Source organism: Salvelinus namaycush, unplaced genomic scaffold, assembly GCF_016432855.1.
Source record: "Salvelinus namaycush isolate Seneca unplaced genomic scaffold, SaNama_1.0 Scaffold3107, whole genome shotgun sequence".
Taxonomy (NCBI): Eukaryota; Metazoa; Chordata; class Actinopteri; order Salmoniformes; family Salmonidae; genus Salvelinus; species Salvelinus namaycush.
In genome coordinates, this window is record NW_024060017.1 from 1 (window position 1) to 27,992 (window position 27,992).

The window sequence follows — 27,992 nt, forward strand, 5'->3', positions numbered from 1 at the left end:
GAACTAGGGCCCTGTGTTACCTAGTCTGACCAACAGAACTAGGGCCCCGTGTTACCTAGTCTGACCAATAGAACTAGGGCCCCGTGTTACCTAGTCTGACCAATAGAACTAGGGCCCCGTGTTACCTAGTCTGACCAATAGAACTAGGGCCCCGTGTTACCTAGTCTGACCAATAGAACTAGGGCCCCGTGTTACCTAGTCTGACCAATAGAACTAGGGCCCCGTGTTACCTAGTCTGACCAATAGAACTAGGGCCCCGTGTTACCTAGTCTGACCAATAGAACCTAGGGCCCCGTGTAACTAGTCTACCAACGAACTAGGCCGGTAACAGTCTGACCAATAGAACTAGGGCCCCGTGTACCTGGTCTGACCAATAGAACTAGGGCCCCCGTGTTACCTAGTCTGACCAAAGAACTAGGGCCCCGTGTACCTAGTCTGACAATAGAACTAGGGCCCCGTGTTACCTAGTCTGACCAATAGAACTAGGGCCCCGTGTTACCTAGTCTGACCAATAGAACTAGGGCCCCGTGTTACCTAGTCTGACCAGTAGAACTAGGGCCCCGTGTTACCTAGTCTGACCAATAGAACTAGGGCCCCGTGTTAACTAGTCTGACCAACAGAACTAGGGCCCCGTGTTACCTAGTCTGACCAATAGAACTAGGGCCCCGTGTTACCTAGTCTGACCAATAGAACTAGGGCCCCGTGTTACCTAGTCTGACCATAGAACTAGGGCCCTTAACCTAGTCTGACCAATAGAACTAGGGCCCCGTGTTTACCTAGTCTGACCAATAGAACTAGGGCCCCGTGTTACCTAGTCTGACCAATAGAACTAGGGCCCCGTGTTACCTAGTCTGACCAATAGAACTAGGGCCCCGTGTTACCTAGTCTGACCAACAGAACTAGGGCCCCGTGTTACCTAGTCTGACCAACAGAACTAGGGCCCTGTGTTACCTGGTCTGACCAATCCGGTGGCAGCGAGCTGCAGCCTGCAGGTCATTCTGGGGGTTGAAGTCAGAGTCAATGAAGATCACAGTATCAGCTGCTGTTAGGTTCATCCCAACGCCTCCTATACAGCAGAGAGACGGGTCAGAGGTTATACAGGGGTCAGCAGTTCTACAGGGGTCAGAGGTTGAAGTCACTGTCCATGAGAGACAGGGGGTCAGGGGTCAGTTTAGCCCATTGTCCAGTGATCATGTTGTTAGCACATTACAAATTTGCTTTCATTGTGTATTGTTTATTCATTCATTGTTTGTTTATTCATTCTTTAATATTTATTATTGTTTATTCATTGTTTATTCTTTCATTGTTTATTGTTTATTCTTTCATTGTTTATTCTTTCATTGTTTATCCCTTATTCATTCATTGTTTGTTTATTCATTCTTTAATATTTATTCATTCATTGTTTGTTTATTTATTCATTCTTTAATATGTATTCTTTCATTGTTTATTGTTTATTCATTCTTTAATATTTATTCTTTCATTGTTTATTGTTTATTCATTCTTTAATATTTATTCTTTCATTGTTTATTGTTTATTCATTCTTTAATATTTATTCTTTCATTGTTTATTGTTTATTCATTCTTTATTCTTTCATTGTTTATTCTTTATTCTTTTGTTGTTTATTCCTTATTCTTATGCTGTTCTTGAAGGTGCATGTAGTGTGCTGCCCTACAGTGGGTGTCTACAGCTTGGAGACTAGAGGTGATTTAAAGGTCATAAAGCATGTTAATGGAAAGTGGGGTACTTTTTCTCTCAGCTTTCATATTCTGGTTCAAACTTAAAAGAGAAACTCAAAACGCTATTGGTCTCATTGACAGACAGCTGAAACATCCTCCCACTCTCAGCTCCTCTTCTCTGTGTCTGTGGTGTTTCAGCTCGTTCTGTCAACAGATCAGAGGGAGAGATAAAGAGGGGGAGAGATGTCTCGACTGATGGTGGGAGAGTGACAGACACACAACAAAGCCTGCTCTAGATGAGTACTGCTGAGCAGGGTTGGGGTTAAAGGTCAGGGGGTTGAGTACCTGTGTTACAGGCTTTGGTTTTTCCATTTATATTTTGAGGTTGGACGTTAGCACGTGGGGCTGATTGGTGTCACCTCGTTAGTCAGTGTGTGTTATACCTGTTCTGGTTTGCCATCTCGTTAGTCAGTGTGTGTTATACCTGTGCTGGTTTGCCATCTCGTTAGTGGGAAGATGTTTCTCCTATGTTGGCCCAGGTGATATTTAAGAGTGTCTGGCCCAGGTGTTATTTAAGAGTGTCTGGCCCAGGTGTTATTTAAGAGTGTCTGGCCCAGGTGTTATTTAAGAGTGTCTGGCCCAGGTGTTATTTAAGAGTGTCTGGCCCAGGTGTTATTTAAGAGTGTCTGGCCCAGGTGATATTTAAGAGTGTCTGGCCCAGGTGATATTTAAGAGTGTCTGGCCCAGGTGATATTTAAGAGTGTCTGGCCCAGGTGATATTTAAGAGTGTCTGGCCCAGGTGATATTTAAGAGTGTCTGGCCCAGTGATATTTAAGAGTGTCTGGCCCAGGTGATATTAAGAGTGTCTGGCCCAGGTGATATTTAAGAGTGTCTGGCCCAGGTGATATTTAAGAGTGTCTGGCCCAGGTGATATTTAAGAGTGTCTGGCCCAGGTGATATTTAAGAGTGTCTGGCCCAGGTGATATTTAAGAGTGTCTGGCCCAGGTGATATTTAAGAGTGTCTGGCCCAGGTGATATTTAAGAGTGTCTGGCCCAGCGCTCCAGTTGTCTTGATAGATGTGGAGGGTCAACACCATTAGTTGGCGCTCCCTATTTGATTTGTAGACAAACGTTCCTTTATCTGATCTTCCCTGTTTTCGTTTTGCACCACTGTGTGGTTTGCTTCCTGTCTTTAAGTTTGGTGTGGGGTTTTATTTTGGTTTGCTTCCTGTCTTTAAGTTTGGTGTGGGGTTTTATTTTGGTTTGCTTCCTGTCTAAGTTTGGTGTGGGGTTTTATTTTGGTTTGCTTCCTGTCTTTAAGTTTGGTGTGGGGTTTTATTTTGGTTTGCTTCCTGTCTAAGTTTGGTGTGGGGTTTTATTTTGGTTTGCTTCCTGTCTTTAAGTTTGGTGTGGGGTTTTATTTTGGTTTGCCTCTTACTGGGTGCTCATGGTGGGTATCTTTAAGGTACCAGTTGTTGTTGCTAGGCAACTTTCAGTGGAAAGCCCCCCATGAGTGTCTTTCAGAACCCCTCCTAAAACCCATTCCGTTTTGGTTGTTGTCAGTGACACTTGGTTAGTTCCCCCTTATGTTAGAGAGATAAGTTTTGGTTTTCTTGCTGGGGAACATAACACCTGTTAGTGTTATGGTTAGGGGTCAGGGTTAAGGACCAGTGAGAGGGTTAGAGGTCAGGGATTTGGACCAGTGAGAGGGTTAGGGGTCAGGGTTAAGGACCAGTGAGAGGGTTAGAGGTCAGGGATTAGGACCAGTGAGAGGGTTAGGGGTCAGGGTTAAGGACCAGTGAGAGGGTTAGAAGTCAGGGTTAAGGACCAGTGAGAGGGTTAGGGGTCAGGGTTAAGGACCAGTGAGAGGGTTAGGGGTCAGGGTTAAGGACCAGTGAGAGGGTTAGGGGTCAGGGTTAAGGACCATTGAGAGGGTTAGGGGTCAGGGTTAAGGACCATTGAGAGGGTTAAGGGTCAGGGTTAAGGACCAGTGAGAGGGTTAGAGGTCAGGGTTAAGGACCAGTGAGAGGGTTAGAGGTCAGGGTTAAGGACCAGTGAGAGGGTTAGGGGTCAGGATTAAGGACCAGTGAGAGGGTTAGGGGTCAGGGTTAAGGTTAGAGGTCAGGGGTAAGGACCAGTGAGAGGGTTAGGGGTCAGGGTTAAGGACCATTGAGAGGGTTAGGGGTCAGGGTTAAGGACCATTGAGAGGGTTAAGGGTCAGGGTTAAGGACCAGTGAGAGGGTTAGAGGTCAGGGTTAAGGACCAGTGAGAGGGTTAGAGGTCAGGGTTAAGGACCAGTGAGAGGGTTAGGGGTCAGGATTAAGGACCAGTGAGAGGGTTAGGGGTCAGGGTTAAGGTTAGGGGTCAGGGTTAAGGACCAGTGAGAGGGTTAGGGGTCAGGGTTAAGGACCAGTGAGAGGGTTAGGGGTCAGGGTTAAGGACCAGTGAGAGGGTTAGGGGTCAGGGTTAAGGACCAGTGAGAGGGTTAGGGGTCAGGGTTAAGGACCAGTGAGAGGGTTAGGGGTCAGGGTTAAGAACCAGTGAGAGGGTTAGGGGTCAGGGTTAAGGTTAGGGGTCAGGGTTAAGGACCAGTGAGAGGGTTAGGGGTCAGGGTTAAGGACCAGTGAGAGGGTTAGGGGTCAGTGTTAAGGACCAGTGAGAGGGTTAGGGGTCAGGGTTAAGGACCAGTGAGAGGGTTAGGGGTCAGGGTTAAGGACCAGTGAGAGGGTTAGGGGTCAGGGTTAAGGTTAGGGGTCAGGGTTAAGGACCAGTGAGAGGGTTAGGGGTCAGGGTTAAGGACCAGTGAGAGGGTTAGAGGTCAGGGGTTAGGACATGTTAGTGTTAGAGGTCAGGGGTAAGAACTAGTGAGAGGGTTAGGGGTCAGGGTTAAGGACCAGTGAGAGGGTTAGGGGTCAGGGGTTAGGACCTGTTAGAGGTCAGGGAAAGGCCACCTGCTTTAGTGCTGAGTAGAAAGACAAAGACGTCTTTGCTGCTGAAGTTCTTGATGGCCAGGTTACGCTCTTCCCCCCTGACTGATCCATCCAGACGCTCATAGCTGTAACCTGCAGGACAGAGAAAATAACCTCATTTAAACTGCCACTTACCTCAGGACAGAGAAATAACCTAATTTAACCTGTCACTGTTACCTCAGGACGGAGAAATAACCTAATTTAACCTGTCACTGTTACCTCAGGACAGAGAAATAACCTAATTTAACCTGTCACTGTTACCTCAGGACAGAGAAATAACCTAATTTAACCTGTCACTGTTATCTCAGGATAGAGAAATAACCTAATTTAACCTGTCACTGTTACCTCAGGACAGAGAAATAACCTAATTTAACCTGTCACTGTTACCTCAGGACAGAGAAATAACCTCATTTAACCTGCCACTGTTACCTCAGGACAGAGAAATAACCTCATTTAACCTGCCACTGTTACCTCAGGACAGAGAAATAACCTAATTTAACCTGTCACTGTTACCTCAGGACAGAGAAATAACCTAATTTAACCTGCCACTGTTACCTCAGGACAGAGAAATAACCTCATTTAACCTGCCACTGTTACCTCAGGACAGAGAAATAACCTAATTTAACCTGTCACTGTTACCTCAGGACAGAGAAATAACCTCATTTAACTTGCCACTGTTACCTCAGGACAGAGAAATAACCTAATTTAACCTGCCACTGTTACCTCAGGACAGAGAAATAACCTCATTTAACCTGCCACTGTTACCTCAGGACAGAGAAATAACCTAATTTAACCTGTCACTGTTACCTCAGGACAGAGAAATAACCTAATTTAACCTGCCACTGTTACCTCAGGACAGAGAAATAACCTAATTTAACCTGCCACTGTTACCTCAGGACAGAGAAATAACCTCATTTAACCTGCCACTGTTACCTCAGGACAGAGAAATAACCTCATTTAACCTGCCACTGTTACCTCAGGACAGAGAAATAACCTCATTTAACCTGCCACTGTTACCTCAGGACAGAGAAATAACCTAATTTAACCTGCCACTGTTACCTCAGGACAGAGAAATAACCTAATTTAACCTGTCACTGTTACCTCAGGACAGAGAAATAACCTCATTTAACCTGCCACTGTTACCTCAGGACAGAGAAATAACCTAATTTAACCTGTCACTGTTACCTCAGGACAGAGAAATAACCTAATTTAACCTGCCACTGTTACCTCAGGACAGAGAAATAACCTCATTTAACCTGCCACTGTTACCTCAGGACAGAGAAATAACCTAATTTAACCTGTCACTGTTACCTCAGGACAGAGAAATAACCTCATTTAACTTGCCACTGTTACCTCAGGACAGAGAAATAACCTAATTTAACCTGCCACTGTTACCTCAGGACAGAGAAATAACCTCATTTAACCTGCCACTGTTACCTCAGGACAGAGAAATAACCTAATTTAACCTGTCACTGTTACCTCAGGACAGAGAAATAACCTAATTTAACCTGCCACTGTTACCTCAGGACAGAGAAATAACCTAATTTAACCTGCCACTGTTACCTCAGGACAGAGAAATAACCTCATTTAACCTGCCACTGTTACCTCAGGACAGAGAAATAACCTCATTTAACCTGCCACTGTTACCTCAGGACAGAGAAATAACCTAATTTAACCTGCCACTGTTACCTCAGGATAGAGAGTTGTGTGAATTTTGGCCCATTCCTCCTGACAGAGCTGCTGTAACTCTCACACGCTTTTTCAGTTCTGCCCACAAATGTTCTATAGGACTGAGGTCAGGGCTTTGTGATGGCCACTCCAATACCTTGACTTTGTTGTCCTTAAGCCATTTTGCCACAACTGTGGAAGTATGCTTGGGGTCATTGTCCATTTGGAAGACCCATTTGTGACCAAGCTTTAACTTCCTGATTGATGTCTTGAGATGTTGCTTCAATATATCTACATAATTGTCTTGCTTCATGATGCCATCTATTTTGTGAAGTACACCAGACCCTCCTGCAGCAAAGCACCCCCACAACATGATGCTGCCACCCCCGTGCTTCACGGTTGGGATGGTGTTCTTCGGCTTGCAAGCCTCCCCCTTTTTCCTCCAAACATAACAATGGTCATTATGGCCAAACAGTTCTATTTTTGTTTCAACAGATCAGAGGACATTTCTCCAAAAAGTATGATCTTTGTCCCCATGTGCAGTTGCAAACCGTAGTCTGGCTTTTTTATGACGGTTTTGGAGCAGTGGCTTCTTCCTTGCTGAGTGGCATTTCAGGTTATGTCGATATAGGACTCGTTTTACTGTGGATATAGATACTTTTGTACCGGTTTCCTCCAGCATCTTCACAAGGTCCTTTGCTGTTGTTCTGGGATTGATTTGCACTTTTCGCACCAAAGTACATTCATCTCTAGGAGACAGAACGCGTCTCCCATCGTGTTTATACTTGCGTACTATTGTTTGTACAGATGAATGTGGTACCTTCAGGCGTTTGGAAATTGCTCCCAAGGATGAACCAGACTTGTGAAGGTCTACAATCTTTTTTCTGAGGGTCTTGGCTGATTTCTTCTGATTTTCCCATGATGTCAAGCAAAGAGGCACTGAGTTTGAAGGTAGGCCTTGAAATACATCCACATGTACACCTCTAATTGACTCAAATGATGTCAATTAGCCTATCAGAAGCTTCTAAAGCCATGACATCATTTCTATATTTCTCCAAGCTGTTTAAAGGCACAGTCAACTTAGTGTATGTAAACTTCTGATCCACTGGAATTGTGATACAGTGAATTATAAGTGAAATAATCTGTCTGTAAACAATTGTTGGAAAAATGACTTGTGTCATGCACAAAGTAGATGTCCTAACCGACTTGCCAAAACTATAGTTTGTTAACATGAAATTTGTGGAGTGGTTGAAAAACAAGTTTTAATGACTCCAACCTAAGTGTATGTAAACTTCCGACTTCAACTGTATGTTAGTGCAGGGTGAGCTGCACACAGTGGTCTTCCTACTAGGACACACCACCTCAGTGTTAACAGTGGTCTTCCTACTAGGACACACCACCTCAGTGTTAACAGTATAACTCTGGCTCATTGGCACATGATTAGTGCATACAATAGCTGTGGGATTGAAAAGAGGCATTCAGGGCAGTCAGAGGGACAGAAATTTGACCGACCGCCTTGATTTTTTTTTATTTATTTTTTTACATTGGATAAAAGCAGAGACACAGAGCATTTCATACACTGCATTTGAGGAACAATGGGAAAGTAATTCTGCTTTGAAAGTTGATCACCTTAAAAAAAAAAAAAAAAAAAAAAAAAGATGTATTTCACCTTTATTTAACCAGGTAGGCCAGTTGAGAACAAGTTCTCATTTACAACCGCGACCTGGCCAAGATAAAGCAAAGCAGTGCGACACAAACAACAACACAGAGTTACACATGGAATAAACAAGCGTACAGCCAAAAACACAATAGAAAAAGTCTATATACAGTGTGTGCAAATGGAGTAAGGCGGTAAGGCCATAGTAGCGAAGTAATTACAATTTAGCAGATTAACACTGGAGTGATAGATGTGCAGATGAGTATGTGCAAGTAGAAATACTGGTGTGCAAAAGAGCAGAACGTAAATAAAAACAATATGGGGATGAGGTAGCTAGTTGGATGGGCTATTTACAGATGGGCTGTGTACAGCTGCAGTGATCGGTAAGCTGCTCAGATAGCTGATGCTTAAAGTTAGTGAGGGAGATTTAAGTCTCCAACTTCAGCAATTTTTGCAATTCGTTCCACCATAACAACACGGGTGGGTGTTGTTATGGTGACCAGTGAGCTGAGATGAGGCGGAGCTTTACCTAGCAAAGACTTATAGATGACCTGGAGCCAGTGGGTCTGGCAACGAATATGAGGCGAGGGCCAGCCGACGAGAGCATACAGGTCGCAGTGGTGGGTAGTATCTGGGGCTTTGGTGACAAAACGGATGGCACTGTGATAGACTACTTCTAATTTTCTGAGTAGAATGTTGGAGGCTATTTAGTAAATGACATCGCCAAAGTTGAGGATCGGTAGAATGGTCAGATAACTTGTAACCTCACTTTTGAGAAAATGGCCTTTACATGTGCAGAATGCAGAATGTTTTGGTACCTACTGGAGAGCTCTTTGTCTACACCCATTCAGCATTGTTCACACCCTCGTAAGCAAGCATTAGCCCCACCCATCTCTTTAAGGGTTAATTGAGCGTTCTGTCCTAAGAGAGAACCGTTCACTGACCATTTTAACTCACCCTAGCAGAGCTGGTTAGGCTGGTTAGGCGTAAATTCGTCAGTTATTCTGCGCTCTGGCACACTTAGACGAGAGTGCTCTGAGATCTGAGTGGATAAATAGAGTTGGTAAATTCGCGCTGGCTATCAACAGTTGTCGCTGTGACATTCTATTGAAATGGTTACTTGCATAGTGGACTCTTTTGTTAAGACATGTAACTAGCTAGCTAGGTAAACAATTAACCATAATCCTAACTCATGATGTTAATACCCTGCATGAATCTGCAGGTAGTTAACCAACCAGGTTCAATGTTAGCTTAATGTTAGATAGCTATAAATAGCCAAGCAAATGGCTATGAGATACGAATAAGAACATACACGTAACGTTAGCTAGCGAGCCAGCCAGCTAATGTTAGCTAGCTAGCTAACAGTACACTTCAACTTGAAATAAAATGACTGTCAAAATAAGAAAAGTGTCATATCTGAAAATGTAGCTAGCTAGACTATCTTACCCGTATACATCATGGATGGACGCCTCTCCCTGTCACAGATGCCATGGTTGCCCTTAGTTTGAAGATGTAATCCAGAGACAGGTGTTTCTCCATCTCTTTAGCTATCAGACTCTAATTCCACTGATTTCAAAACTCGGTCCTCCAGAAAGTGGAGAGCAACACTTACGCAGTTCTACTATGCAATAAATGTTTTTAAAAAGCTGCGTTAGACAGGTTTACCTACACATACTGATCAGCTCAAATAGACAGAAGCGTGCTATGTGGCAGACCAATCCAAACTCATCTCTCGCATTTCCAGCCCACTCATTATCTCAGCCAATCATGGCTAGCTGGAAGGTTGCTGTCCTTTTCTGTGGCTAAACCAACTAAGGTCATAATTTAACAATTATTATTTGTATTTACAGATAGCATACAAGTATCTTATTAAGGCACATGAAAGTTCACATGTTCCAAAAGACATTCCTGACAACGCATTTTAATTTAAAAAAAGTTTAAGTTCAAATGACTCTCCTGTTAAGTAGTGACCCGTGACATACGCCTAGTTTCCTGAAACAGGCCACAAATTAGGTTACTTACATTGTGTCTTCCAACGCCCCCTGGGATAATGTACATTTGCTGAAGCATTATGACAACTCAGCGACACAATGGTTTGGATTAACTGAGCTGGGCTTGGGTCATTGATAAGTCATTGTCTCAACACAGCCTTATAATGTTGTGAAAGGATCCAGGAACCCAAATGATTTGGGTGGACCCCATCATCCTTATAAAACAAGCTTTGGTTCCAGAAGGTATCAAAATTGTCAATTCAAAAATGATCAATAATAGCTAGATATCCATTACCATTGTATTTCACTACCTCTGCGTTCCACTAGCTAGATGTACCCATTACCTCTGTGTTCCACTAGCTAGATGTACCCATTACCTCTGCGTTCCACTAGCTAGATGTACCCATTACCTCTGTGTTCCACTAGCTAGATGTACCCATTACCTCTGCGTTCCACTAGCTAGATGTACCCATTACCTCTGCGTTCCACTAGCTAGATGTACCCATTACCTCTGCGTTCCACTAGCTAGATGTACCCATTACCTCTGCGTTCCACTAGCTAGATGTACCCATTACCTCTGTGTTCCACTAGCTAGATGTACCCATTACCTCTGCGTTCCACTAGCTAGATGTACCCATTACCTCTGTGTTCCACTAGCTAGATGTACCCATTACCTCTGCGTTCCACTAGCTAGATGTACCCATTACCTCTGCGTTCCACTAGCTAGATGTACCCATTACCTCTGTGTTCCACTAGCTAGATGTACCCATTACCTCTGCGTTCCACTAGCTAGATGTACCCATTACCTCTGCGTTCCACTAGCTAGATGTACCCATTACCTCTGCGTTCCACTAGCTAGATGTACCCATTACCTCTGTGTTCCACTAGCTAGATGTACCCATTACCTCTGTATTCCACTAGCTAGATGTACCCATTACCTCTGTATTCCACTAGCTAGATGTACCCATTACCTCTGTATTCCACTAGCTAGATGTACCCATTACCTCTGTATTCCACTAGCTAGATGTACCCATTAGGCTACCTCTGTATTCCACTAGCTAGATGTGCCCATTAGACTACCTCTGTGTTCCACTAGCTAGATGTACCCATTACCTCTGTATTCCACTAGCAGTATCCATTACCTCTGTATTCCACTAGCTAGATGTACCCATTACCTCTGTATTCCACTAGCTAGATGTACCCATTACCTCTGTATTCCACTAGCTAGATGTACCCATTACCTCTGTATTCCACTAGCTAGATGTACCCATTACCTCTGTATTCCACTAGCTAGATGTACCCATTACCTCTGTATTCCACTAGCTAGATGTACCCATTACCTCTGTATTCCACTAGCTAGATGTACCCATTACCTCTGTGTTCCCCTAGCAGTATCCATTACCTCTGTATTCCCCTAGCAGTATCCATTACCTCTGTATTCCACTAGCTAGATGTACCCATTACCTCTGTATTCCCCTAGCAGTATCCATTACCTCTGTATTCCACTAGCTAGATGTACCCATTAGGCTACCTCTGTATTCCACTAGCAGTATCCATTACCTCTGTATTCCACTAGCAGTATCCATTACCTCTGTATTCCACTAGCAGTATCCATTACCTCTGTATTCCACTAGCAGTATCCATTACCTCTGTATTCCACTAGCAGTATCCATTACCTCTGTATTCCACTAGCAGTATCCATTACCTCTGTATTCCACTAGCAGTATCCATTACCTCTGTATTCCCCTAGCAGTATCCATTACCTCTGTATTCCCCTAGCAGTATCCATTACCTCTGTATTCCACTAGCAGTATCCATTACCTCTGTATTCCCCTAGCAGTATCCATTACCTCTGTATTCCCCTAGCAGTATCCATTACCTCTGTATTCCCCTAGCAGTATCCATTACCTCTGTATTCCCCTAGCAGTATCCATTACCTCTGTATTCCCCTAGCAGTATCCATTACCTCTGTATTCCCCTAGCAGTATCCATTACCTCTGTATTCCACTAGCAGTATCCATTACCTCTGTATTCCCCTAGCAGTATCCATTACCTCTGTATTCCCCTAGCAGTATCCATTACCTCTGTATTCCACTAGCAGTATCCATTACCTCTGTATTCCACTAGCAGTATCCATTACCTCTGTATTCCACTAGCAGTATCCATTACCTCTGCATTCCACTAGCAGTATCCATTACCTCTGCATTCCACTAGCAGTATCCATTACCTCTGTATTCCACTAGCAGTATCCATTACCTCTGTATTCCACTAGCAGTATCCATTACCTCTGTATTCCACTAGCTAGATATACCCATTAGGTTACCTCTGTATTCCACTAGCAGTATCCATTACCTCTGTATTCCACTAGCAGTATCCATTACCTCTGTAATCCACTAGCAGTATCCATTACCTCTGTATTCCACTAGCAGTATCCATTACCTCTGCATTCCACTAGCAGTATCCATTACCTCTGTATTCCACTAGCAGTATCCATTACCTCTGCATTCCACTAGCAGTATCCATTACCTCTGTATTCTACTAGCAGTATCCATTACCTCTGTATTCCACTAGCAGTATCCATTACCTCTGTATTCCACTAGCAGTATCAATTACCTCTGTATTCCATGTAGTCTTGGAGAATGTCTAGCATCCTGGTCATCTGGGAGAACAGCAAGATATGATGTCCCCTGAACACCAATGAGGAAAAGTAATGTGTTAAATTACAGTAAAGGAGATAATAGCAAGACATCATGGAAAATATGGATAAGATCTAACATTTAATCGTGGTCAGTATTATACAGGATCTCCCTTAGTGCTCAGTGTTATAGATCTCCCTTAGTGCTCAGTGTTATAGATCTCCCTTAGTGCTCAGTGTTATAGAGCTCCCTTAGTGCTCAGTGTTATAGAGCTCCCTTAGTGCTCAGTGTTATAGAGCTCCCTTAGTGCTCAGTGTTATAGAGCTCCCTTAGTGCTCAGTGTTATAGATCCATCTCCCTTAGTGCTCAGTGTTATAGATCCATCTCCCTTAGTGCTCAGTGTTATAGATCTCCCTTAGTGCTCAGTGTTATAGATCTCCCTTAGTGCTCAGTGTTATAGATCCATCTCCCTTAGTGCTCAGTGTTATAGATCCATCTCCCTTAGTGCTCAGTGTTATAGATCCATCTCCCTTAGTGCTCAGTGTTATAGATCCATCTCCCTTAGTGCTCAGTGTTATAGATCCATCTCCCTTAGTGCTCAGTGTTATAGATCCAGCTCCCTTAGTGCTCAGTGTTATAGAGCTCCCTTAGTGCTCAGTGTTATAGATCCATCTCCCTTAGTGCTCAGTGTTATAGATCCATCTCCCTTAGTGCTCAGTGTTATAGATCTCCCTTAGTGCTCAGTGTTATAGAGCTCCCTTAGTGCTCAGTGTTATAGATCCATCTCCCTTAGTGCTCAGTGTTATAGATCCATCTCCCTTAGTGCTCAGTGTTATAGATCCATCTCCCTTAGTGCTCAGTGTTATAGATCCATCTCCCTTAGTGCTCAGTGTTATAGATCCATCTCCCTTAGTGCTCAGTGTTATAGATCTCCCTTAGTGCTCAGTGTTATAGATCTCCCTTAGTGCTCAGTGTTATAGAGCTCCCTTAGTGCTCAGTGTTATAGATCCATCTCCCTTAGTGCTCAGTGTTATAGATCCATCTCCCTTAGTGCTCAGTGTTATAGATCCATCTCCCTTAGTGTTCAGTGTTATAGATCCATCTCCCTTAGTGTTCAGTGTTATAGATCCATCTCCCTTAGTGCTCAGTGTTATAGATCCATCTCCCTTAGTGCTCAGTGTTATAGATCTCCCTTAGTGCTCAGTGTTATAGATCCATCACCCTTAGTGCTGAGTGTTATAGATCTCCCTTAGTGCTCAGTGTTATAGATCCATCTCCCTTAGTGCTCAGTGTTATAGATCTCCCTTAGTGCTCAGTGTTAGACGGTATCTCCCTTAGTGCTCAGTGTTATAGAGCTCCCTGAGAGAGAGAGAGAGAGAGAGAGAGAGAGAGAGAGAGAGAGAGAGAGAGAGAGAGAGAGAGAGAGACTGACCCTTGGTGCAGGTATGCCAGCATGCTGTCCAGCAGACAGAGTTTCCCACTAGCCTGGATCAGATGCTCCCCCATCTCAAACGGCTCTGGTTCCACACCTAGAGAGGAAAGGCAGGGCTCCAGTTAAAAATGGCCCCCTGGTGACACTACCTAGTGGCACCAGCCCATGATTTGGTCAGACCAAAAAACATTTTGATCAAATTTGTACCATCTTATAAAGTCATTTACGGAGCTTTAATAAAAAGTGGAATATACTACTGAGATGGTAGAAGCAATGCACGTGCTTCTACACCTGCATTGCTTGCTGTTTGGGGTTTTAGGTTGGGTTTCTGTACAGCACTTCGAGATATTAGCTGATGTACGAAGGGCTATATAAAATAAACTTGATTGATTGATTGAAATATGTTGTTTCATCATTCATTCTGTGATTCTAAATATTTGAATGTGCAACCTAATCCAGCGATTGTCATGCATTTTGGGTTGACCATTAAGCTACTGCTGTTATATGTTACTGTTAAAATAGGGCTCCAGAATGTTTTGATTTGTTTCAATAGATTTTATTTATTTATTTTATTATAGTGTCATGGATCTTCAAGATGCCCAGCCCACATAGGCTGATGAGACACTATTTGTTGTATACAAATGAAATGATCATACTTAGATTTGATTTATTTAACTAGGCAAGTCAGTTAAGAACAAATTCTTATTTACAATGAATGCCTACCCCGGCCAAACCCTAACCCAGACGACGCTGGGCCAATTGTGCACCGCCCTATGGGACTCCCAATCACGGCCAGTTGTGATACAGCCTGGATTCGAACCAGGGTGTCTGTAGTGACGCATCAAGCACTGAGATGCAGTGCCTTAGACCGCTGCGCCACTCGGGAGCCCACTGAGATGCAGTGCCTTAGACCGCTGCGCCACTCGGGAGCCCACTGAGATGCAGTGCCTTAGACCGCTGCGCCACTCTGGAGCCCACTGAGATGCAGTGCCTTAGACCGCTGCGCCACTCTGGAGCCCACTGAGATACTGTGCCTTAGACCGCTGCACCACTCGGGAGCCCACTGAGATGCAGTGCCTTAGACCGCTGCGCCACTCTGGAGCCCACTGAGATGCAGTGCCTTAGACCGCTGCGCCACTCTGGAGCCCACTGAGATGCAGTGCCTTAGACCGCTGCGCCACTCGGGAGCCCACTGAGATGCAGTGCCTTAGACCGCTGCGCCACTCTGGAGCCCACTGAGATACTGTGCCTTAGACCGCTGCGCCACTCTGGAGCCCACTGAGATGCAGTGCCTTAGACCGCTGCGCCACTCTGGAGCCCACTGAGATACTGTGCCTTAGACCGCTGCACCACTCGGGAGCCCACTGAGATGCAGTGCCTTAGACCGCTGCGCCACTCTGGAGCCCACTGAGATGCAGTGCCTTAGACCGCTGCGCCACTCGGGAGCCCACTGAGATGCAGTGCCTTAGACCGCTGCACCACTCTGGAGCCCACTGAGATGCAGTGCCTTAGACCGCTGCGCCACTCTGGAGCCCACTGAGATACTGTGCCTTAGACCGCTGCACCACTCGGGAGCCCACTGAGATGCAGTGCCTTAGACCGCTGCGCCACTCTGGAGCCCACTGAGATACTGTGCCTTAGACCGCTGCGCCACTCTGGAGCCCACTGAGATGCAGTGCCTTAGACCGCTGCACCACTCGGGAGCCCACTGAGATGCAGTGCCTTAGACCGCTGCGCCACTCTGGAGCCCACTGAGATACTGTGCCTTAGACCGCTGCGCCACTCTGGAGCCCACTGAGATGCAGTGCCTTAGACCGCTGCACCACTCGGGAGCCCACAGACGCTGTGCCTTAGACCGCTGCGCCACTCGGAAGCCCACTGAGATGCAGTGCCTTAGACCGCTGCACCACTCGGGAGCCCATATACTGAACAAAAATATAAATGCAACATGTAAAATGAGTCCCATTTTTCATGAGCTGAAATAAAAGATCCTGTCAAGGCTCAGGAGAAGACCCTGCAGACAGTTGAGGTAACAAAAGTGTATTACAAAAACAGGGGGGCAGGCAAACTACAGGTCAAGGGCATGCAGAGGTCAGTAATCCAGAGCAGAGTCCGAAAGGTACAGAACGGCAGGCAGGCTCAGAGCAGACAGAATGGTCAAAACCGGGACAACTACTAGAAAAAGACAGGAGCCCGGGAAAAACGCTGGTAGGCTTGACGAAACAAAACAAACTGGCAACAGAGAACACAGGTATAAATACACTGGGGATAATGGGGAAGATGGGCGTCACCTGGAGGGGAGTTGAGACAAGCACAAAGACAGGGGAAACAGATCACGGTGTGACCGATCCCAGATATTTTCCATACGCACAAAAAGCTTATTTCGCTCAAATTTTGTGCACAAATTTGTTTACATCCCTGTTAGTGAGCATGTCCATCCACCTGACAGGTGTGGCATATGAAGCTGATTAAACAGCATGACAATAAAAGGCCATTCTAAAATGTGCAGTTGTCATAACACAACGCCACAGATGTCTCAAGTTTTTAGGGAGCATGCAAATGGCATGCTGACTGCATGAATGTCCACCAGAGCGGTTGCCAGAAAATACAATTTTAATTTCTCTACCACTAGTCTCAACGTCAACAGTGAAGAGGCGACTTCGGGATGCTGGCCTTTTAGGCAGAGTTCCTCTGTCCAATGTCTGTGTTCTTTTGCCCATCTTAATCTTTTATTTTTATTGGCCAGTCTGAGATATGGCTTTTTCTTTGCAACTCTGCCTAGAAGGCCAGCATCCCGGAGTCGCCTCTTCACTGTTGAGACTGGTGTTTTGCGGGTACGTTTTAATGAAGCTGCCAGTTGAGGACTTGTGAGGCGTCTTTCTCAAACTAAACACTTTAATGTAATTGTCCTCTTGCTCAGTTGTGCACCGGGGCCTCCCACTCCTCTTTCTATTCTGGTTAGAGCCAGTGAAGGGAGTAGTACACAGCGTTGTACCAGATCTTCAGTTTCTTGGCAATTTCTCGCATAGAATAGCCTTCATTTCTCAGAACAAGAATAGACTGACGAGTTTCAGAAGAAAGGTCTTTGTTTCTGGCCATTTTGAGCCTGTAATCGAACCCACAAATGCTGATGCTCCAGATACTCAACTAGTCTAAAGAAGGCCAGTTTTATTGCTTCTTTAAATCAGATCAACAGTTTTCAGCTGTGCTAACATAATTGCAAAAGGGTTTTCTAATGATCAATTAGCCTTTTAAAATGATAAACTTGGCTAACACATCGTGCCATTGGAACACAGGAGTGATGGTTGCTGATAAATGTAGATATTCCATTATAAAAATCTGCCGTTTCCAACAACAAGTCATTTACAACATTAACAATGTCTACACTGTATTTCTGATCAATTTGATGTTATTTTAAAAATGGATTTTAAAAAATGTGCTTTTCTTTCAAAAACAAGGACATTTCTAAGTGACCCCAAACGTTTGAACAGTAGTGTATATAAGTGAATTTTCCTGCATCTTTATGTGCACCAAATTAATACCATAAGCTAATTTATTTTGGGCTAATTCATCACGTGAGTGGAAACTCAAAAAACAGTAGCTAGATCGCTAAATATAGCCACTGCTAGTAGCCATGTATTAATCTAAAGGAGAGAGAATGGCTCGACATAGCAGCAGGCCACAGCGAAACAGATACAGAGACATTTCCTTACAGGAATCATGAGAATAGTGTTTGACCAAATCATTGTTTTGAGAGAGGTGACCATGTAGAATGTGCAGCACTGAGCCGATCAATGCACAGCCAAGTCAAAAGGGTTGCAAAATGTGACTGAATGGTTGCAGTCTGGAGCCCTGAGAGGAGATGAAAGCCTGACACAAACGATAACCAAAGCCCCTCCAGCAGTAAAGGTTAGGGTTAACAGGTAGGGGTGGTCCACACAGCTCTAAACCAATAGGATCTCATCAAACAGGCAGGTGTGGTCCACACAGCTCTAAACCAATAGGATCTCACCATCAAACAGGTAGGGGTGGTCCACACAGCTCTAAACCAATAGGATCTCACCATCAAACAGGTAGGGGTGGTCCACACAGCTCTAAACCAATAGGATCTCATCAAACAGGCAGGTGTGGTCCACACAGCTCTAAACCAATAGGATCTCACCAAACAGGCAGGTGTGGTCCACACAGCTCTAAACCAATAGGATCTCACCAAACAGGCAGGTGTGGTCCACACAGCTCTAAACCAATAGGATCTCACCATCAAACAGGTAGGGGTGGTCCACACAGCTCTAAACCAATAGGATCTCACCATCAAACAGGCAGGTGTGGTCCACACAGCTCTAAACCAATAGGATCTCACCATCAAACAGGTAGGGGTGGTCCACACAGCTCTAAACCAATAGGATCTCACCATCAAACAGGCAGGTGTGGTCCACACAGCTCTAAACCAATAGGATCTCACCATCAAACAGGTAGGGGTGGTCCACACAGCTCTAAACCAATAGGATCTCACCATCAAACAGGTAGGGGTGGTCCACACAGCTCTAAACCAATAGGATCTCACCATCAAACAGGTAGGGGGGGTCCACACAGCTCTAACCAATAGGATCTCACCATCAAACAGGTAGGGGTGGTCCACACAGCTCTAAACCAATAGGATCTCACCAAACAGGCAGGTGTGGTCCACACAGCTCTAAACCAATAGGATCTCACCATCAAACAGGTAGGGGGGTCCACACAGCTCTAACCAATAGGATCTCACCGTCAAACAGGTAGGGGTGGTCCACACAGCTCTAAACCAATAGGATCTCACTATCAAACAGGTAGGGGTGGTCCACACAGCTCAAAACCAATAGGATCTCACTATCAAACAGGTAGGGGTGGTCCACACAGCTCTAAACCAATAGGATCTCACCATCAAACAGGTAGGGGTGGTCCACACACTTCCGGAGCTGCATCAGTATATTAAGCAGTCTGGTCTTGTTGCCCTGCTCATTCCCAAAGGCATCTAGAAACACAACAACAGTTAGCTACGGTCAGTGGCTTCCCAATGGAAAGGGTTTAGTTTAAGTTGAATAAAAGTATTTTACTTTCCCTGGTTGCTCATCTGTTTGTGTTCTTACCAACTCTATTGCGGTCATTGGCTGTTTAGCTTGACCAATCCCATAAAGACAAGCTGGCAAGAGAGCAGAAACGGACAGCCAACCAGGGCTAGAATTTCCTAACATCATTTTAGATCAGGTTCATGTTAGTCTCACACAGGTCCTTCGTGAGTATAGCCTTATAATATCTCTTCTGCAGGGCAGACAGGCCGTGGTACATCAGTATCTCTGTCTTCACGGGGAGGTCAGCTGCTACCTCAGCCTTTACCCTCCTCAGCAGGAAGGGCTGCAGCACTCTCTGGAGATCACTGGCTGGAGAGAGAGATACAGAGAATACTGCTGTTAGACGTGTAGGGTTCACAGAGATGCAGTCTTTATCGTGATGATGGAGCTGCCATCTTGGTTTCAATGGGACTTCCTGGGTAAATAAAAAGGTTCCAACCAATAATAAAAAGTACACATATGGCAGTTGCCAACCGGTCTGAACACCTGGACTGGTCAAAAGTAGCTCACTATATAGGGAATAGGGCTCTGGTCTAAAGTAGCTCACTATATAGGGAGTAGGGTGCCATAGGGCTCTGGTCTAAAGTAGCTCACTATATAGGGAATAGGGTGTCATAGGGCCCTGGTCTAAAGTAGCTCACTATATAGGGAATAGGGTGCCATAGGGCTCTGGTCTAAAGTAGTGTACTATATAGGGAATAGGGTGTCATTTGGGACAGCGCTAAAAACCGGGTCCCTGTTCCATACTGTACTTCTGTACCATAACAACCTGTTCCATACTGTACTTCTGTACCATAACAACCTGTTCCATACTGTACTTCTGTACCATAACAACCTGTTCCATACTGTACTTCTGTACCATAACAACCTGGTCCATACTGTACTTCTGTACCATAACAACCTGGTCCATACTGTACTTCTGTACCATAACAACCTGGTCCATACTGTACTTCTGTACCATAACAACCTGGTCCATACTGTACTTCTGTACCATAACAACCTGGTCCATACTGTACTTCTGTACCATAACAACCTGTTCCATACTGTACTTCTGTACCATAACAACCTGTTCCATACTGTACTTCTGTACCATAACAACCTGTTCCATACTGTACTTCTGTACCATAACAACCTGTTCCATACTGTACTTCTGTACCATAACAACCTGTTCCATACTGTACTTCTGTACCATAACAACCTGTTCCATACTGTACTTCTGTACCATAACAACCTGTTCCATACTGTACTTCTGTACCATCACAACCTGTTCCATACTGTACTTCTGTACCATCACAACCTGTTCCATACTGTACTTCTGTACCATCACAACCTGTTCCATACTGTACTTCTGTACCATCACAACCTGTTCCATACTGTACTTCTGTACCATCACAACCTGTTCCATACTGTACTTCTGTACCATCACAACCTGTTCCATACTGTACTTCTGTACCATCACAACCTGTTCCATACTGTACTTCTGTACCATCACAACCTGTTCCATACTGTACTTCTGTACCATCACAACCTGTTCCATACTGTACTTCTGTACCATCACAACCTGTTCCATACTGTACTTCTGTACCATCACAACCTGTTCCATACTGTACTTCTGTACCATCACAACCTGTTCCATACTGTACTTCTGTACCATCACAACCTGTTCCATACTGTACTTCTGTACCATCACAACCTGTTCCATACTGTACTTCTGTACCATCACAACCTGTTCCATACTGTACTTCTGTACCATCACAACCTGTTCCATACTGTACTTCTGTACCATCACAACCTGTTCCATACTGTACTTCTGTACCATCACAACCTGTTCCATACTGTACTTCTGTACCATCACAACCTGTTCCATACTGTACTTCTGTACCATCACAACCTGTTCCATACTGTACTTCTGTACCATCACAACCTGTTCCATACTGTACTTCTGTACCATCACAACCTGTTCCATACTGTACTTCTGTACCATCACAACCTGTTCCATACTGTACTTCTGTACCATCACAACCTGTTCCATACTGTACTTCTGTACCATCACAACCTGTTCCATACTGTACTTCTGTACCATCACAACCTGTTCCATACTGTACTTCTGTACCATCACAACCTGTTCCATACTGTACTTCTGTACCATCACAACCTGTTCCATACTGTACTTCTGTACCATCACAACCTGTTCCATACTGTACTTCTGTACCATCACAACCTGTTCCATACTGTACTTCTGTACCATCACAACCTGTTCCATACTGTACTTCTGTACCATCACAACCTGTTCCATACTGTACTTCTGTACCATCACAACCTGTTCCATACTGTACTTCTGTACCATCACAACCTGTTCCATACTGTACTTCTGTACCATCACAACCTGTTCCATACTGTACTTCTGTACCATAACAACCTGTTCCATACTGTACTTCTGTACCATAACAACCTGTTCCATACTGTACTTCTGTACCATAACAACCTGTTCCATACTGTACTTCTGTACCATAACAACCTGTTCCATACTGTACTTCTGTACCATAACAACCTGTTCCATACTGTACTTCTGTACCATAACAACCTGTTCCATACTGTACTTCTGTACCATAACAACCTGTTCCATACTGTACTTCTGTACCATAACAACCTGTTCCATACTGTACTTCTGTACCATAACAACCTGGTCCATACTGTACTTCTGTACCATAACAACCTGTTCCATACTGTACTTCTGTACCATAACAACCTGTTCCATACTGTACTTCTGTACCATAACAACCTGTTCCATACTGTACTTCTGTACCATAACAACCTGTTCCATACTGTACTTCTGTACCATCACAACCTGTTCCATACTGTACTTCTGTACCATCACAACCTGTTCCATACTGTACTTCTGTACCATCACAACCTGTTCCATACTGTACTTCTGTACCATCACAACCTGTTCCATACTGTACTTCTGTACCATCACAACCTGTTCCATACTGTACTTCTGTACCATCACAACCTGTTCCATACTGTACTTCTGTACCATCACAACCTGTTCCATACTGTACTTCTGTACCATCACAACCTGTTCCATACTGTACTTCTGTACCATCACAACCTGTTCCATACTGTACTTCTGTACCATCACAACCTGTTCCATACTGTACTTCTGTACCATAACAACCTGTTCCATACTGTACTTCTGTACCATCACAACCTGTTCCATACTGTACTTCTGTACCATCACAACCTGTTCCATACTGTACTTCTGTACCATAACAACCTGTTCCATACTGTACTTCTGTACCATAACAACCTGCCAACAAAGACACAGTGTACAAAAAGGAACACCTTCCGAATATTGACTTGCACCACCTTTGTGCCCTCAGAACAGCCTCAACTCGTCAGGGCATGGACTCTACAAGGTTTCGAAAGCGTTCCAAAGGGATGCTGGGAACCATGTCGACTCCAATGCTTTCCACAGGTGTGTCAAGTTGGCTGGATATCCTTTGGGTGGAGGACCATTCTTGATAAACACGGGAAAGTGTTGAGTGTGGAAAAACCCAGCAGCGTTTACAGTTCTTGACACACAAACCGGTGTGCCTAGCACCTACTACTATACCCTGTTCAATTGGACTTACATGTTTTGTCTTGCCCATTCACCCTCCGAATGGCACACGCACAGCGCATTTGGAAAGTATTCAGATCCTTTGACTTTTTCAACAAAAAAAAATTACATTACAGCCTTATTGTAAAATGTATTTAATTAATTATTTCCCTCATCAATCTACACACAAGACCCCATAATGACAAAGCGAAAAGTCTTAGACATTTTTGCAATTTTTTTACAAATTTAAAACAGAAATACCTTATTTACATCAGTATTCAGACCCTTCGCTATGAGACTCGAAATGGAGCTCAGGTGCATCCTGTTTCCATTGATCATCCTTGAGATGTTTCTACAACTTGATTGGTGTCCATCTGTGGTCAATTTAATTCTGTGGTAAATTTAATTCTGTGGTAAATTCAATTGATTGGACATGATTTGGGAAGGCACACACCTGTCTATATAAGGTCCCACAGTTGACCAGTGCATGTCAGAGCAAAAACCAAGCCATGAGGTCGAAGGAATTGTCCGTAGAGCTCCGAGACAGGATTGTGTCGAGGCACAGATCTGGGGAAGGGTACCAAAAAATGTCTGCAGCATTGAAAGTCCCCAAGAACACAGTGGCCTCCATCATTCTTAAATGGAAGAAGTTTGAAACCACCGAGACTCTTCCTATAGCTGGCAGAACGGCCAAACTGAGCCATCAGGGGAGAAGGGCCTTGGTCAGGGAGGTGACCAAGAACCCAATGGTCACTGACAGAGCTCCAGAGTTCCTCTGTGGAAAATCTTCCAGAAGGACAACCATCTCTGCAGCACTCCACCAATCAGGCCTTTATGGTAGAGTGGCCAGACGGAAGCCACTCCTCAGTAAAAGGCACGTGACAGCCCGCTTGGAGTTTGCCAAAACGCACCTAAAGACTCAAGATTCTCTGGTCTGATGAAACCAAGATTGAACTTTTTGGCGTCTTGTCTGAAGGAAACCTGTCACCATCCCTACGGTGAAGAATGGTGGTGGCAGCATCATGCTGTGGGGATGTTTTCCAGCGGCAGGGACTGGGAGACTAGTCAGGATCGAGGGAAATATGAACAGAGAAAAGTAGAGAGAGAATCTTGATGAAAACCGTCTCCAGAGCACTCAGGACCTCAGACTGGGGTGAAGGTTCACCTTCCAACAGGACAACGACCCTAAGCACACATACAAGACAATGCAGGAGTGGCTTTGGGACAAGTCTCTGAATGTCCTTGAGTGGCCCAGCCAGAGCCCGGACTTGAACTCGATCGAACATCTCTGGAGAGACCTGAAAATAGCTGTGCAGCGACACTCCCCATCCAACCTGACAGAGCTTGAGAGGATCTGCAAAGAACAATGGAATAAACTCCCCAAATACAGGTGTGCCAAGCTGGTAGCGTCATACCCAAGAAGACTCCAGGCTGTAATCACTGCCAAAGGTGCTTCAACAAAGTACTGAATAAAGGGTCTGAATACTTATGTAAATGTGATTTTTCAGTTTTAGATTTTTTATAAATATGCAAAAATTACTAAAAACCTGTTTTTACTTTGTCATTATGGGTTATGGTGTAGATTGATGAGGGAAAAAAGGATTTAATCCATTTTAGAAAAAGGCTGTAACATAACGTGGAAAAGGTCAAGGGGTCTGAATAGTTTACGAATCCAAATTTCAATCGTCTCAAGGCTTAAAAATAATTTGTTAACCTGGTCTCCTCCCCTTCATCTACACTGATTGAAGTGGATTAGTGACATCAATAAGGGATCATAGCTTTCACCTGGATTCACCTGGTCAGTCTGTATCATGGAAAAAGCAGGTGTTCTAACGTTGTACTGTAAGATAGCACACTTTTTGATAATGTGATGAGTAAATTGGATAGTCGTAATTTAGGCTAATAACTTTTTTTAAATCTACAAATCACAGGGTAGCCTACTCTGCTGACACTGACAATGCCATTGGTCCATATAATAGGCCTATGAGAAGGAGAGAAACAAGTACAATGACACGCCCACCTGACCTGGAGGAGGAAATTATAGTCCAAAAACAAACTTCACCGGGAACATGGCCGTTGCTCTCCGCTGGCGCCAATAAGATAGGCTATATAATTATCTTATACAATAAGATAGGCTATACTGTTCACTCAACAGAGTTGAGAACTAAAAGACTGATTAGAGTCCATTTCCTTGTCTTGATAGAATTAGCCATTAGCTTTCCAAACAATGTTTTCCCGTGGAATTTGCAGCGCGCGCTGCCCAAACTGCAGGCCGATATCGACTGTATGCTATTTTGAATGATTTTATTTATTTATGTATAGACAGGAGTAGGCTAATTAGACTATATAATTTAGGGGAAGCTTAGCCTCCAGGTGTTCCGATCTCGAGTTGTGTAGTAGTGTCCTCCTATCTAGCATTTTACCTCACACACACGTGTAGTGTCCTACCCTGAGTCGGTTGTGTCTGGACCGGGTCGTGTAGTGTCCAACCCAGAGTCGGTTGTGTCTGGACCTGGTCGTGTAGTGTACTACCCAGAGTCGGTTGTGTCTGGACCGGGTCGTGTAGTGTCCTACCCAGAGTCGGTTGTGTCTGGACCGGGTCGTGTAGTGTCCTACCCAGAGTCGGTTGTGTCTGGACCGGGTCGTGTAGTGTCCTACCCAGAGTCGGTTGTGTCTGGACCTGGTCGTGTAGTGTCCTACCCAGAGTCGGTTGTGTCTGGACCTGGTCGTGTAGTGTCCTACCCAGAGTCGGTTGTGTCTGGACCTGTTCGTGTAGTGTCCTACCCAGAGTCGGTTGTGTCTGGACCTGGTCGTGTAGTGTCCTACCCAGAGTCGGTTGTGTCTGGACCTGGTCGTGTAGTGTCCTACCCAGAGTCGGTTGTGTCTGGACCTGGTCGTGTAGTGTCCTACCCAGAGTCGGTTGTGTCTGGACCTGGTCGTGTAGTGTCCTACCCAGAGTCGGTTGTGTCTGGACCTGGTCGTGTAGTGTCCTACCCAGAGTCGGTTGTGTCTGGACCTGGTCGTGTAGTGTCCTACCCAGAGTCGGTTGTGTCTGGACCTGGTCGTGTAGTGTCCTACCCAGAGTCGGTTGTGTCTGGACCTGGTCGTGTAGTGTCCTACCCAGAGTCGGTTGTGTCTGGACCTGGTCGTGTAGTGTCCTACCCAGAGTCGGTTGTGTCTGGACCGGGTCGTGTAGTGTCCTACCCAGAGTCGGTTGTGTCTGGACCGGGTCGTGTAGTGTCCTACCCAGAGTCGGTTGTGTCTGGACCGGGTCGTGTAGTGTCCTACCCAGAGTCGGTTGTGTCTGGACCTGGTCGTGTAGTGTCCTACCCAGAGTCGGTTGTGTCTGGACCTGGTCGTGTAGTGTCCTACCCAGAGTCGGTTGTGTCTGGACCTGGTCGTGTAGTGTCCTACCCAGAGTCGGTTGTGTCTGGACCTGGTCGTGTAGTGTCCTACACAGAGTCGGTTGTGTCTGGACCTGGTCGTGTAGTGTTCTACCCAGAGTCGGTTGTGTCTGGACCGGGTCGTGTAGTGTCCTACACAGAGTCGATTGTGTCTGGACCTGGTCGTGTAGTGTCCTACCCAGAGTCGGTTGTGTCTGGACCTGGTCGTGTAGTGTCCTACACAGAGTCGGTTGTGTCTGGACCTGGTCGTGTAGTGTTCTACCCAGAGTCGGTTGTGTCTGGACCTGGTCGTGTAGTGTCCTACCCAGAGTCGGTTGTGTCTGGACCGGGTCGTGTAGTGTCCTACCCAGAGTCGGTTGTGTCTGGACCTGTTCGTGTAGTGTCCTACCCAGAGTCGGTTGTGTCTGGACCTGGTCGTGTAGTGTCCTACCCAGAGTCGGTTGTGTCTGGACCTGGTCGTGTAGTGTCCTACCCAGAGTCGGTTGTGTCTGGACCTGGTCGTGTAGTGTCCTACCCAGAGTCGGTTGTGTCTGGACCGGGTCGTGTAGTGTCCTACCCAGAGTCGGTTGTGTCTGGACCTGTTCGTGTAGTGTCCTACCCAGAGTCGGTTGTGTCTGGACCTGGTCGTGTAGTGTCCTACCCAGAGTCGGTTGTGTCTGGACCTGGTCGTGTAGTGTCCTACCCAGAGTCGGTTGTGTCTGGACCTGGTCGTGTAGTGTCCTACCCAGAGTCGGTTGTGTCTGGACCGGGTCGTGTAGTGTCCTACCCAGAGTCGGTTGTGTCTGGACCTGGTCGTGTAGTGTCCTACCCAGAGTCGGTTGTGTCTGGACCGGGTCGTGTAGTGTCCTACACAGAGTCGGTTGTGTCTGGACCTGGTCGTGTAGTGTCCTACCCAGAGTCGGTTGTGTCTGGACCTGGTCGTGTAGTGTCCTACCCAGAGTCGGTTGTGTCTGGACCGGGTCGTGTAGTGTCCTACCCAGAGTCGGTTGTGTCTGGACCGGGTCGTGTAGTGTCCTACCCAGAGTCGGTTGTGTCTGGACCTGGTCGTGTAGTGTTCTACCCAGAGTCGGTTGTGTCTGGACCGGGTCGTGTAGTGTCCTACACAGAGTCGGTTGTGTCTGGACCTGGTCGTGTAGTGTCCTACCCAGAGTCGGTTGTGTCTGGACCGGGTCGTGTAGTGTCCTACCCAGAGTCGGTTGTGTCTGGACCTGGTCGTGTAGTGTCCTACCCAGAGTCGGTTGTGTCTGGACCGGGTCGTGTAGTGTCCTACACAGAGTCGGTTGTGTCTGGACCGGGTCGTGTAGTGTCCTACACAGAGTCGGTTGTGTCTGGACCTGGTCGTGTAGTGTCCTACACAGAGTCGGTTGTGTCTGGACCTGGTCGTGTAGTGTCCTACCCAGAGTCGGTTGTGTCTGGACCTGGTCGTGTAGTGTCCTACACAGAGTCGGTTGTGTCTGGACCTGGTCGTGTAGTGTCCTACCCAGAGTCGGTTGTGTCTGGACCTGGTCGTGTAGTGTCCTACCCAGAGTCGGTTGTGTCTGGACCTGGTCGTGTAGTGTCCTACCCAGAGTCGGTTGTGTCTGGACCTGGTCGTGTAGTGTCCTACCCAGAGTCGGTTGTGTCTGGACCTGGTCGTGTAGTGTCCTACCCAGAGTCGGTTGTGTCTGGACCTGGTCGTGTAGTGTCCTACCCAGAGTCGGTTGTGTCTGGACCTGGCTGTAAGTGTTAGTGAAGTCCTCGGTCTGGTCTGTAGGGAAGAGACTGGGCTGGATGAACGATAGGAGGCTGTAGAGCTCCGTCAGGTTGTTCTGGATAGGAGTTCCTGTCAGCAGCACTCTGAAATCCAGAGAGAA

At 45.6% G+C, this 27,992-nt stretch overlaps 1 protein-coding gene across 1 annotated transcript; it reads right to left on the reverse strand.

Annotated features, from left to right (window-relative positions):
• Nucleotides 1-788: 788 nt before the first annotated feature.
• On the reverse strand, nucleotides 789-27,992 carry LOC120039933 (chromodomain-helicase-DNA-binding protein 1-like; the record flags this gene model as incomplete). The annotated part of the gene is made up of 7 exons (XM_038985249.1): nucleotides 789-1,066; nucleotides 4,628-4,738; nucleotides 12,575-12,648; nucleotides 14,030-14,126; nucleotides 18,945-19,037; nucleotides 19,288-19,443; nucleotides 27,830-27,992. Coding segments are annotated over 7 exons (813 nt in total), but the record flags the coding sequence as incomplete, so codon positions are not given.